The sequence below is a fragment of the Dendrobates tinctorius genome, unplaced genomic scaffold (assembly GCF_039654945.1).
Source record: "Dendrobates tinctorius isolate UK_male_01 unplaced genomic scaffold, ASM3965494v1 ptg000015l, whole genome shotgun sequence".
Lineage (NCBI taxonomy): Eukaryota > Metazoa > Chordata > Amphibia > Anura > Dendrobatidae > Dendrobates > Dendrobates tinctorius.
Genome location: NW_027361683.1, coordinates 34,777,836 through 34,792,400, shown reverse-complemented (window position 1 = coordinate 34,792,400; position 14,565 = coordinate 34,777,836). Strand labels below are relative to the sequence as shown.

The 14,565-nt window shown below is 42.3% G+C and overlaps 1 protein-coding gene across 1 annotated transcript in view; it reads left to right on the top strand.

Moving 5' to 3' along the window:
- LOC141074959 (putative transmembrane protein 244) overlaps positions 1-14,127 on the top strand; it is a 41,049-nt gene extending 26,922 nt beyond the window's left edge. Inside the window, exons 3-4 of the mRNA XM_073562283.1 lie at positions 11,542-11,667; positions 14,021-14,127. Of these exons, the coding sequence (XP_073418384.1) occupies positions 11,542-11,667; positions 14,021-14,127 (233 nt within the window). The remainder of the gene's footprint in view (positions 1-11,541; positions 11,668-14,020) is intronic.
- Positions 14,128-14,565: the final 438 nt, after the last annotated feature.

Genomic DNA, 14,565 nt, shown 5'->3' with positions numbered 1-14,565 from the left:
GGCTTCCCGCGTGCGCCAAGCGGCGGGGTAATGCCGGCAATTGCACAGATAGTTTATGGCACACAACACAGTCTCTGGCACACAGGACACGGGGACACCGGGCTCCATAAATCCTGTTCGTGACGCCAAAATGGATCGCCCGCCAGTGCAGTGGGGTACTCGGTACCGGGCCGGTATCTCAGAGGGAAGTGTTACAGTAGCAGTGACCCAGTCCGTTGCCCTAGGTGTCCATGTAAAAAGGGGTTAAAGCATGGCTGGTTAAAGTTTATGAGTGGATGATATGTGACGCCACCTGTGGTGCTCGGCAATAAAGGGGTTAAGCCGATGCTGCAAACAGATCCTCTGGGACAGATGGTGTGGTGCAGCAATGATGTTGTAGCCCTCCACAGGCAGGGCTGCAGTCCCAGGGCAGAGTAGATGAAGAGGATAGGTGTTGAGGAAGAGGGTGTAGTGTCTGGCACAGAGATGTAGCAGTGCTGGAGAGTTTGCAGGAAGAAGGCAAGGACACAATAGGGGGCAGTTTCTTTTACCTTTACTTTGCTTGGTAAATGCAGTCCAGAATTCCAGATTACAGATGGAACAGAGGCTGGCCGGCCTGGAAGCAACTTATGAATCTCTCTATCAGATGGGTGTGTAGTCTCCTTTCTAGCGCTTATCTTAGGTACTTGCAGTACTGTGTTACACTGAAGTTCCACTTGCTTGTTCTCATTTAGAACTCCCTCGTATGGCAGACAGCTGTAGCCTTCTTCTTCTTCTGGCTCACTCGTTGCTGTTGTGCCTCCGAGTCTTATGTGGGAACAGAGTATTTACAGCTTCCTATTCCTCCGATTTCTGCTGTAGGAACATCAGTATCCATACAACCTTGGAGACCGGGCTCCAGATCATGCGCTATAGCTAGAAGTGAGCTCTCAACTCTGCTCAATCTTCCAGCTCCTCTCCTCCATGTCCAAACACGTTTCCCTCCTCACACGAACTCCTGATTTCCCATTCCTGGCCCCCAGAGAGTAGCTCTTCCCCCCAGTTTTGGTTCAGAGCTCCCTCTGCTGGCCTGGAATGAGAACTGTGTTGTGTGTTGTGATTAACTGACAGAGAGACCCTTCATTGCTTCCAAGCATGACATCACACTCCCTAGGAGGAAGGTAATGCCACTGTGGCGACCATACTCCTGGGGGCGCCACATTTCCCGTCCACGGTACCCGGGCCCATATGACCGTGGACGGGATAGTACGTCAGCGCGATCAGCGGCGCTCATGGGGAAGCGCCGCTGATCTCGGCCGGGTGTCAGCTGATTATCAAAGCTGACACCCGGCACTATGTGCCAGGGGCGGTCATGGACCGCCCCCCGGCACATTAACCCCTGGCACACTGTGATCAAACATGATCACAGTGTACCAGGGGCACAGGGAAGAATCACGCAGGGAGGGGGCTCCCTGCTTGCTTCCCTGAGACCCTCGGAGCAGCGCGATGTGCTGGCGCTGCTCCCAGGGTCTCCTCCCTGCAGGCCCCCTGATCCAAGATGGCCATGGGGGCCTTTGGGGTCCTGCAGGGAGGTGGCTTTCTCAGTGCCTGCTGACAGCAGGCACTGAGAAAGCCTGTGTAGCGTCTGTCAGATCGCTGATCTGATACAGCGCTGTACAAAGTGTCAGATCAGCGATCTGACACTAGATAGTGATGTCCCCACCTGGGACAATAAAATAAAGTAAAAAAAAAAATCACGTGTAAAAATAATTTAAAAAAAAATTCTAAATAAATAAATAAAAAAAATTCTCTAATAAATTCTTTTTTTTGTAAATAAGAAAACAAACAAACAATAAAAGTACACATGTTTAGTATCACTGCATCCGTACCAACCCGCCCAATAAAACTGTCCCAAAAGCTAACCCCTTTAGTGAAACCCTTAACCCCTTACCTACATTGGACGTACTATTCCATCCATGTGACCTGGGACCTAAGTCCCAAAGACGGAATAATACGTCCAACGCGATCAGCGCCGCTCACGGGGGGAACGCAGCTGATTGCAGCCGGGTGTCAGCTGATTATCACAGCTGACACCCAGCACTATGTGTCAGGGGTGGTCACGGACCGCCCCTGGCACATTAACCCCTTGCACACTGCGATCAAACATGATCGCAGTGTACCGGTGGCACAGGGAAGAATCGCGCAGGGAGGGGGCTCCCTGCGTGCTTCCCTAAGACCCCCGGAGCGACACGATGGGCTGCATCACTCCGAGGGTCTCCTCCCTGCAGGAGGCATGGAGGAAGCCTGCAGCAGCGCCTGTCAGATTGCAGATCTGACACAGCGCTGTGTAAAGTGTCAGATCAGCGCTCTGACACTAGATAGTGATGTCCCCCCCGGGACAATGTAATAAAGTAAACAAAACAAAAAACACTTGTAAAAATAATTTAAAAAAAATTCCTAAAGAAATTTAAAAAAAAATATATTCCCTATTTTTTTTTCTAAATAAAGAAAAAAAACAATAAAAGTACACATATTTAGTATCGCCGCGTCCGTAACAACCTGCCCTATAAAACTGTCCCACTAGTTAACCCCTTTAGTGATCCCCTTCAAAAATATAGCAAAAACACAATGCTTTATCATCATACTGCCGAACAAAAAGTGCAATGACACGCGATCAAAAATACAGATATGAATAAACGTAGTACCGCTGAAAACATCATCTTGTCCCGCAAAAAATGAACCACCACACAGCATCATCAGCGAAAAAATTTTAAAAAGTTATAGCTCGCAGAATACAGCGATGCAAAAATAATTATTTTTTATATAAAATTGTTTTTATTGTATAAAAGCGCCAAAACATAAAAAAATTATATAAATGAGGTATCGCTGTAATCGTACTGACCCGAAGAATAAAACCGCTTTATCAATTTTACCACACGCGGAACGGTGTAAACGCCCCCCCAAAAGAAATTCATGAAGTGCTGGTTTTTGTTCATTCTGTGCCCCAAAAATCGGAATAATAATGGTACCAATAAAAACGTCAACTCGTCCCACAAAAAATAAGACCTCACATCACTCTGTGGGTTAAAATACGGAAAAATTATAGCTCTCAAAATGTGGTGATGCAAACCTATTTTTACAAAAAAAGCGTATTTTAGCGTGACAGCTGCCAAACATTAAAACCCGCTATAAAACCCGCTATAAATAGTAAATTAAAACCCCCTGAATCACCCCTTATTTAGTGAAAAATAATACAATTTAAACAATGTATTTATTTCCATTTTCCCATTAGGGTTAAGGTTAGGGCTAGGCTTAGGGCTAGGGTGAGGGCTGGGGTTAGGGTTAGGGCTAGGGTTAGGGCTGAGATTAGGGTTAGGGGAGTGTTGGGGTTAGGGTTGGAGTTAGAATTGGGGGGTTTCCACTGTTTAGGCACATCAGGGGCTCTCCACACGCAACATGGCGTCTCAATTCCAGCCAATTCTGTGTTGAAAAAGTCAAATGGTGCTCCTTTCCTACCACGCTCTGCCATGCTCCCAAACAGTGGTTTACCCCCACATATGCGGTATCGGCCTACTCAGGACAAATTGCACAACAACTTTTGTGGTCCAATTTCTCCTGTTACCCTTGGGAAAGTAAAAAAATTGGGGGCAAAAATATCATTTTTGTGGGAAAAAATGATTGCATTGAAAAAGTCAAACGGCACTCATTCCTTTCTGAGCTCTGCCATGCGCCAAAACAGTGGTTCCCCCCACATATCAGGTATCAGCGTACTCAGGGCAAATAGCACAATAACTTTTGCAGTCTAATTACCCTTGGTAGAATAAAAAAAAGTAAAATGTTCATTTTTTTTAAACATTCAAAAAAACCACTGTTTTTGATCTTTTCGCCACCAAATTTTTATTTTCCCAAGGGTAACAGAAGAAATTAGCCCCCCAAAGTTGTTGTTCAATTTGTCCTGAGTACGGCGGTACCCCATATTTGGGGGTAAACCACTGTTTGGGCACACGGCAGAGCTCAGAAGGAAAGGAGCGTCATTTGACTTTTTCAATGCAGAATTGGCTGGAAAACAGATCAGACGCCATGTCGCATTTGGAGAGCCCCTGATGTGCCAAAACAATAGAAACCCAAACAAGTGACACCATTTTAGAAACTAGACCCCCCAATGGAGCTTATCTAGATGTGTGATAAACACTTTGAAACCCCCAAGTGCTTCACAGAAGTTTATAATATAGAGCCATGTAAATAAAAAAAATCATATTTTTTCCACAAAAATGATGTTTTCACCCCCAAATTTTTACTTTCACAAGGGTAACAGGAGAAATTGGACAAAAAAGTTGTGTAATTTGTTCTGAGTGCGCTGATACCCCATATGTGGGGGGGACCACTGTTTGGGCGCATGGCAGAGCTCAGAAAGGAAGGAGCGCCATTTTGGAATGCAGACTTTGATGGAATGGTCTGCAGATGTCGTTGTGTTTGTAGAGCTCCTGATGTGCTTAAACAGTAGAAACCCCGCACAAGTGACCCCATTTTGGAAACTAGACCCCCCAAGGAACTTATCCAGATGTGTTGTGAGAACTTTGAACCCTCAAGTGTTACACTAAAGTTTATAACGTAGAGCCGTGAAAATAATTTTTTTTTCCACAAAAATGATTTTAGCCCCCAATTTTTTTATTTTCCCAAGGGTAAAAGGGGAAATTAGAAGTTGTTGTGCAATTTGTTCTGAGTATGCTGATGCCCGTATGTTGGGGTAAACCACTGTTTGGGCACACGTCGGGCTCGGAAGGGAGGGAGCACCGTTAGACTTTTTGAATGCAAAATTGGCTGGAATCAATGGTGGCGCCACCAATGGAGGAGCGTTTGGAGACCCCCTGATGTTCCTAAACAGTGGAAACCTCTCAATTCTAACCCTAACCCTAAAATTAAAATAAATATATTTTCTTTATTTCCTTATTTTTCCCTGACTAAGGGGGTGATAGGGGGGGGTTATTTACTATTTTTTATTTTTTTATCACTGTGATAGGGTCTATCACAGTGACCAAAATGAACAAATAGGAAAAATCTTAAAATTGTTTCTGGGTACCGGCCGGAAGATCTCGATGGTCGCACTGCGCATTCGCTTGCCATTTTCTTCCCGGAAGAAGATGGCGGCGCCCATGGGGAGAAGCAGGAGGGTCAAGGAGCACCGAGAGGTACCGGGGGGATCGCATCAGAGGAGGGAGAAATTAAATGGCTGGGCTGCTTAGTGAAGGGGTTCTGTCAGTGGCATCAGCAGAAATTAAATGGCACATCTGACTTTTTTTTTGCGGTCGCTGTTATACGGTTAAAAACGGTGATCGCAAAACTGGGGTCGGTAAAAACTGCCCCGAATCATGTTCTCTGGGGTCTTGGTGACCCCCGGCAGCAGAGACCTCGGAGAAAATCCAACTCTGGGGGGGTACCCTTAACTACTGCCGTTAAAAGGCGTATTGGCGGTCGATAAGGGGTTAAGATAGGTCATCAATGTCAAATTGCTTGGAGTTCAACACCCAGCACCTCCACTAATGAGCTGTTGTAAGAAAAGAGTGGATGAAAAGACAAAGGGTAATTATTACGCTGTTCTCCAGTGGCTCCGCGGAGAGAGACACGAGCAGACAACCACAAGACTGCTGAATCGAATTCTGAGGCGTGACAGTAACCCCCCTTCTACGAGGGGCCACTGAACCCAAAGAAATCCCAAACTGCTGATGCCACTGACAGAACCCCTTCACTAGGCAGCCCAGCCCATATGCAGATTTTTTGTGCATTAACCCCGGCAATATGCTCCAAACCGATACCCTTCCCTTTAATGTGATGTTGTTGTTGACATCATATATGGTTGTGGCCAAAAGTATTGACACCCCTCCAATTCTGTCAGATAATACTCAGTTTCTTCCTGAAAATGATTGCAAGCACAAATTCTTTGGTATTATTATCTTCATTTAATTTGTCTTAAATGAAAAAACACAAAAAGAATTGTCCTAAAGCCAAATTGGATATAATTCCACACCAAACATAAAAAAGAGAGTGGCCAAAAGTATTGGCACTGTTCGAAAAATCATGTGATGCTTCTCTAATTTGTGTAATTAACAGCACCTGTACTTACCTGTGGCACCTAACAGGTGTTGGCAATAACTAAATCACACTTGCAGCCAGTTAACATGGATTAAAGTTGACTCAACCTCTGTCCTGTGTCCTTGTGTGTACCACATTGAGCATGGAGAAAAGAAAGAAGACCAAAGAACTGTCTGAGGACTTGAGAAACCAAATTGTGAGGAAGCATGAGCAATCTCAAGGCTACAAGTCCATCTCCAAAGACCTGAATGTTCCTGTGTCTACCGTACGCAGTGTCATCAAGAAGTTTAAAGCCCATGGCACTGTGGCTAACCTCCCTAGATGTGGACGGAAAAGAAAAATTGACAAGAGATTTCAATGCAAGATTGTGCGGATGTTGGATAAAGAACCTCGACTAACATCCAAACAAGTTCAAACTGCCCTGCAGTCCGAGGGTACAACAGTGTCAACCCGTACTATCCGTCGGCATCTGAATGAAAAGGGACTGTATGGTAGGAGACCCAGGAAGACCCCACTTCTTACCCCGAGACATAAAAAAGCCAGGCTGGAGTTTGCCAAAACTTACCTGAAAAAGCCTAAAACGTTTTGGAAGAATGTTCTCTGGTCAGATGAGACAAAAGTAGAGCTTTTTGGGCAAAGGCATCAACATAGAGTTTACAGGAGAAAAAAAGAGGCATTCAAAGAAAAGAACACGGTCCCTACAGTCAAACATGGCGGAGGTTCCCTGATGTTTTGGGGTTGCTTTGCTGCCTCTGGCACTGGACTGCTTGACCGTGTGCATGGAATTATGAAGTCTGAAGACTACCAACAAATTTTGCAGCATAATGTAGGGCCCAGTGTGAGGAAGCTGGGTCTCCCTCAGAGGTCATGGGTCTTCCAGCAGGACACTAGAAAATGGTTTGAGAGAAAGCACTGGAGACTTCTAAGGTGGCCAGCAATGAGTCCAGACCTGAATCCCATAGAACACCTGTGGATAGATCTAAAAATGGCAGTTTGGAGAAGGCACCCTTCAAATATCAGGGACCTGGAGCAGTTTGCCAAAGAAGAATGGTCTAAAATTCCAGCAGAGCATTGTAAGAAACTCATTGATGGTTATCGGAAGAGGTTGGTCACAGTTATTTTGGCTAAAGGTTGTGCAACCAAGTATTAGACTGAGGGTGCCAATACTTTTGTCTGGCCCATTTTTGGAGTTTTGTGTGAAATGATCAATGTTTTGCTTTTTGCTTCATTCTCTTTTGTGTTTTTTAATTTAAGATAAATTAAATGAAGATAATAATACCAAAGAATTTGTGTTTGCAATCATTTTCAGGAAGAAACTGAGTATTATCTGACAGAATTGCAGGGGTGTCAATACTTTTGGCCACAACTGTATGATTCCAAATTTATTAGCCAGACACCTGTAAAAAATCAACCCGTAGTCTACATGTGAGACAGCCTCAAACCTCCAGAAACAGTGTTATTAAAAACTAGTGACTCTTTATCTACTTTTTCCTTAGCCTTAAGAAACTTTTTATTGTATCTGAGACACAAAATCATCACATGAACTGTGCCCGCGCAGCACAGACAGAAACAAGCATGAGTATCTAATTTTACTCCCTCCACACTACGTTTTCCCTGAACCAACCTGTGGACCATTGATTCAGCAACCGCCACTTTATCAGGGTCATCATAAATGAGGCCCAGAGCAGAGAAAAAAGTGTCTACAGAGGAACAAACAGGAGATTACTCAGGCAGAGAAAATGCCCGTCTGAAGATCTCCATGGAGCAACGACAGAACAATACCCACACGAAAAATAATTTACATGAAGAAAGAAAAATAGAAAACTTACTTCAGTTCCCATTGACACAATCCAGCAAATTTACCTGGGGTTTGGAGGATGGTTTTAGATTTAGCAGAACCTGTGTAGTGGCGTTTAGCACATGCTAATGTTGCTGCTTGATGTCAGCCACCTATAAAGACAAGGACTGCATCTGCGCGGTCAGGGCATCCACCACGTCCATGATGGCTTTCCAGTACACAAGGAACGAAATGGGCTGGTGATAATGTCACGATGTGCCAGTCTGAAGTAAGAGAGAGAGGGGGCCTGCAACTGTCCCTGGAGCTGGGGCCCTCACTATCCCTGTCCCAGGGGTACTCTTGAAGGTAGAGAGGACTGGGTCTCCAACCTTACTAGGCTCCTGAATGCACACTGAAACTATTCCCGCTACTACCCAGAGAGGTATGGGACAGATGTGAAAAGGATAGCACAAACCAGACAGACGGGAGTGAAAGGAAACTGCAATCACACAAAAACACTCATGAAACTGTAAGGGGATGGTGGTTTTATCCTTTTAAACCCCCCTGAGAAGCTGGGACTGACACGTACTAATGGTGCACGGTGTAGACATCTCTGGATGCCTCATACATCAGAAGAATTGGGTCACTTAATCTGTTTGGTACTCCAGAAAGTTTGTGATTTAGACACGTGGCCTTCCTTGTCTGTGGCTCCACTATAGTTTATGGGAGTTCTTTTTGCAGTAAGCAAAAAAGCATGACCTATTGTAGAGAGCTATGTGCTCTGTCTAACAACACAGTTTTTAACAAGGATTTAGAAGTGAATTTTACTGCAAATCCAAATAAAAAGTGCTTTAAATATTCTTTGAATAAGCTTCCAAATGGAATATTGAAAAATGTTCAAAATAAAGTAGAAAAATAGCACTGGGTGCACTTTAGTAGCTTTTCCCATTGAAATAAGTCGGAAACGTATTCAAAGAGTATTTGACACAGTTTTTGATGTGTATTTAGGAGCAGAATCTATTTCTAAATTGTCGTAAAAAAAACTCAGTGTGCACATACCATTAGAGTGCTGATTTTCTGTAAGTAAAAATTGTACCTATCAGACATTTATGGCATATACTTTCAATAAGCCACAAAAGTCCCAGGAGGCAATACCCCTTCATTTTTAGTGCAGACCCTAGAAAGGCTGAGTATGAGAATTATGGCCCTTGGACCAAAAAAGCTTGTGCATCCTTGGTCAAGACCAATCTTTGTAAAACAACCTCATGATATTATCCCTCCTCCATCAAACCTTACAGTTGGCACAATGCAGTGAAGCAGGTAATGTTTTCCTGGCGTAAATCACTCCACAGACCACGTTCCCACTGCTCCAGAGTCCAGTGCCTTACACCACTTCATCTAATGCATGACATTGGGCTTGGTAATGTAAGGCCTGCATGCAACTGGTCTTGGGAATCTATGTCATGAAGTTCCCGATATTTGTGCTGATCTTAATACCAGAAGAGGTTTTGAGGCTCTGCAGTTATTTGTTTTCAAATAATTTTATTGTTTTTTTAGAAATAAACAGGGTAGGGAAAGGAAGGTAGGAAGGGAGGGAAGGGAGTGGGGGAATAAACAACCTTGTACAGGTACGGAAAAAAATTTTAAAAACTAGAGAACCCTCAAATAGGCATAGAATAACATATATCGAATAACAACATACAAGAAAAAAAAAAATCGACCATCCTTATTATGGGGTAACATTCTTGGAAGGAGATACAGCATTCCAGTACTAAAGCGCCCAGGTTTAAACTTCAAAATATAGTGCCTCTTGTTAAGTCTATTTGATATGAAATTCGTTGTTCCAGGTCTTCCATTTTTTTGAGTATTTGTGAATGTGATTGTTGTCAATCACAAATCTGCGTTCTAAATCGCTGTGTTGGCCTATCTTGTCAAGTATGTCTGAAAACTTGGGAACCTCTGCTTTCTTCCACCATTGTGCTAACATGGTCTTGGTCAATAAGAGGATGTGTATGATAATGTGTCTTACCGAATCATCAAATTGTTCCATGTCTAATGAAAGAAGTGCTCTTTCGGGTGTAATTGTGAAGTCCTTAGCAATGAGGTTAATGTGCTGTGTGACTGGAAGCCAGAGGTTTTTGATTTTTGAACAACCCCAGAAAATATGGTAGAGGTTCCCTTGGTGTCCACAATCTCTCCAGCACAAGGAAGATAGCTCTGTGTTAAAATGTGATAACCTCGTCGGGGTATAGTACCATCTATTTAACAATTTGAAATAACTCTCATGAAGGCCCATCGATATGTTGGAATTGTAAGCGTTTTTGATGGCATCGTTCTAGTTCTCGAGACGGATATCAGCACCAAAATCGGACTCCCATCTCTTCATATATATGCTTTTGTGGCTCGTTAGGTCTTTGACAACAGATCTATACAAATTACACAGACTCCAGAGGTTTTTATTTTTAAGGTTGCACAATAGTGAAGATAGCATTTCATAATTCAAAGTCTTCCCTTTTATGAATTTCCAAATTCTGTCTTTCAACATGGTGTAAAAGACCAGCTCAGATGACGGTAAATTATATTTAACCCTGATCTCACCGAATTTCAGGAACTCCACTCCACTAAAAACATCCCCCACCCTTTTAATTCCAGATTTCCCCCAAACCTCCGGTATCGGGAGATCATCCATCAGTGCCAATGAACATAGAGGCAACTTTAAGATTTGCTCTGCTTTTTTGATATTTTTAGTTGGCTTAATGAGTTCCCTCCAGGCTGAGATTATCGGCCGGAATATAGGATGAGATGAGTTCGCACTAGGCTTTTGCAGAAGGAAGTGAAAGAAAAGCTTTTGCAAGGAACGTCTATCACTAGCATCTCTCTCCAAGCCATACCAAACTGGATGCGTCATGTTTTCAGTAAACCAGTGCCAGCTCTGTTTGATGAGCGAGGCCTGATAATAAGCGTATATGTTGGCCAGTCCTGCGCCCCCATGTTTTTTATTTTTGTACATCAAGTCTGCAGATATTCTTGCTTTTTTATCTTTCCAAATAAATAATCGGATGAGCTCTTGAGCTCTATCAATGGTTTGGTGCGGAAAGCTAACTGGTAAAGTCCTAAATATGTATAAAATTTTGGGAAGGATAAAAGTTTTGACTGCCAGAATCTTCCCAAAGATGGAAGTCTCTAGCTGAGCCAAAAAGGATAGATTGCCTGTAATAGTCTTTATAATGCTGTCTAAATTGGCCCTAACTGTGGCTTGGATTTGAGGCTCTGCAGTTATTGACTCAGCAGTGATGGTGAATTTTATTCACTGTTCTCCACTTCGCGGGTGAGTTTCCACTTTTTCAATACCACTCACAGCTGATGAAGAATTTAGAAGCGAAGAAATTTCATAAACTGACTTATTAGAGTGGTGGCATATTATTACAGTAACATGCTCAAATTCAGTGAGCTCTATAGAAAGAGCCATTCTTTCACAAATGTTTGTAATTGCGGACTACATGGCTATAGGCTGGATTTTACACACCTGTGACAAATGGACTGAATGTAAAACCTGAAGTTAATGATTGGGAGATATGGACCAATACTTCTATCCATATAGTTTATATAGTATTTATTAACTTTAGTCATAACATACTAGAAATTAATACCTCACAGGTGTTTTTAAGCCACTTTGGTACTACTAAACTTAACCACAAGTTTATTCTTTCTAACAGTACATGTGATTTCGGCAGGGATAACCTTCTTCCTAAGTGGCCTCTTCTTTGTCCCTGTTGTTGGCTCCATGATGTGGGATTACTCAGCCACGGTGATTTTTGTTCATGTAATCATCTGCTGTGCAGGTCAGTGATGTATATACATGGGTTACCTGGATTTTTACTGTTTCTTTGAATCACTTGCAGGGTTATTCACTTTGAAATGATGACATTTAATCACAATTGGAATGCTTACATCTGTAGAATGTGGTTATCTACTTCATGGCTGGCAAAACGTGGATCTAACCGTGGTATCAATATGTATTCTGGGGTATTACTATATTGGACAAATTTAAGCTCTGTGGGATAATACCACTAGATCCTACACATGGATTTAAGTGTCATGACTCTGTAGTCGGGTGTCCCAGGACCAGGGGCTCCTTCCCTGTCTCTAATGCTAGGAGTGCTCTATCTCGCCCTGTTCCCCAGATTACTTCTGATGATGAAGATGCCAGGACCACGTACCCTTCCCCAGGGTAGAGGGAGTAGTAGTGTACCATAAAACACCAGCCAGACTAACAAGTTAATACAAACAGGGATAAAGTAAAATACCAATCATACAAATACACACACATAAACAGCAGAGGTAAACACCGGGGAGTGGGAGATAGGGTTAAACCGAAGTAGGAGAAGAAAGTCAATTATCATACACTCATAACCTAGCAAGAGTCACAGATAAATCCACCTAACGCCTTCTCCAACAACAACCACCAACAACCTCCAGACATGCAGCATAAGCTATATCTGACAAAGTGTGCTAGCCAGGGTCCAGATTATATAGGAGATGGGAGTGGCTAACAGTTCACAGCTGAGAGTCTTAATGCGGGAAAACTTCCAGGAGCTCTCAACAGAGCAGACTAACCCCTGCACTGCTTAAGAAATTTACACCATTTAATAAGAAGGTGAAGTGCTTCTAATCAGTGCAGTAATAGGAGAAATCAGACGCTGCAGACTTCTAGCTCCTCCCTATCGCGGTAAGCCTGTGACACTAAATTAGTGGATCCTCTAAGATATAAACCATAATAGACTAATGTGTCATTTATGCTCCAGTCCTAAACCCTATTCATGAGAATTAAACAAAAATGCCAGTTCCACATTGTTAATGTACCCATATATTTTAGCGACTCATCTTAATATATATATAGCAAGTAGGGCTAGAGTCTGAATATGCTAAATGATATCAAAGTTGATTTATTATAACAAAGTAACAATCAAAAAATACATAATACATAATTACAGGCACAAAATGTGATTTGATTCCTAGGTAAAAAGTAGGCCGGGGAATAGGTCTGGACATAATAAGCTAAATACGTACAACTGAAAATAATATTTCCAAGTCTTATAGTATCATATGGATAATCTGGTGCCCATATTCAATATAGCCCTATGGTGGGGAATATATAGGGCTATATTGAATATGGGCATCAGATTATCCATATATTTCCTATCATAAGACTTGGAAATATTACTCTCAGTTGTACGTATTTAGCTTATTATGTCCTGAACTATTCCCTGGGCTACTTTTTACCTAGGGATCAAATCACATTTGTATCAGTAATTATGTATACTGTGATTGCTACTTTATGTTGGAATAAATAAACTTTGATATATTTTAGCATATTCAGACTCTAGCCCTCCTTGTTATACCCATTCATGAGAATATGCCTTTCGGAACGGGATACGTTGCGCAAAACTGAAGATCCTACTGATCATACATTGAAACTGATAACCGACACATGCTTAGTAGAGTATTTACTAGCCTAGGCCCTGAAGTGGACTTGATTGATGATGATGCATTTCAGAGAGAGTATGGCGACTCTCGCAGTGACAGCAACCACTGCCCCCGATGATGACTCATTTGAGTATCCTAGCATGCACTGGGATTCTCAAAAGAAGCGTCATCAAACAGGAAGAAGTAAGAAAAAAATAGTTAAATAGCATAGTGAGGGAACGAAAGGGACTCTTTAATTACAGTATATTAGAATAAAAATTAAATTATTATTATTATTAAATAGATGGAAATTTAGGATTAAAGTAAGTGTTAGTTTCAGATCACTCTTTTAAGTATCAAATTAATGCATGCAACATCTGTATGCAACATCTTTACATGGACACATTTGTAACAAAGGACACACAGTGTAAAGGCCTGTACCTTCATGAGTAAAGGCTTGCTTTTGAAGCTTCCACAATGTGGCAGGTTCACCACCACTGGTCTGTACAACCTGCAGATGTACTTATGGTGGTAAGATACCAGATACTTGGAATGTCTCTGGTTCTCCTGCTGCATTTCTGGATGTTTTCTGTGAAAAATTCCTTTTCCATCAACACCAGAGGAGGTTGCTTCAGACACCTAATAAACTTCAGAGATAAGGTTTTCTTCTAGGTTTGGAATATATTTGATACTTGTTGATAAAACTAAATTTTACTCTTATTCTTATAGTTACACAAGAATTTCCTCTCATATGGCAATGGTGGCTGCAAATAGGTAAACAATTATCCTGTGACAATAGTATCATCTTATTGGGGGTGTTCTGGGGTACGTTTTAATCACTTTTTTTATAAAGGCGGCCATCACTTAGCTGTACAAACATTGGTTGTTTGGGGTGATAAAAGAGTTGTAGGGTTCTTTTTGTCAGCTTGCCTGGCATTGTTCAGGACCATGTTGCATATTGCCAACAGATGTCCACATAGGGAACACGGTGCTACATTACAGATTTTAACACTTGTCTAATAAACGATCCACTGTAACCAACCTTGTAGTCCACATTATAGCTTCTTCCTTTACTCCTTCACTAAATTTTGGGTCTTCCCATTAATATAAGTTGTACTCAATCATTTTGGGTATATGTCATGGAGGACACCAGAGGGGGGGGTGCACACAGATTGCACTGCTGCCACTAGTTTGTCACGGATAACACAGGGTACATCACGCAGATCCTACCACTGTTGCCAGTTTGTCAAGGAAACGCAACTCCGCTGCCTACA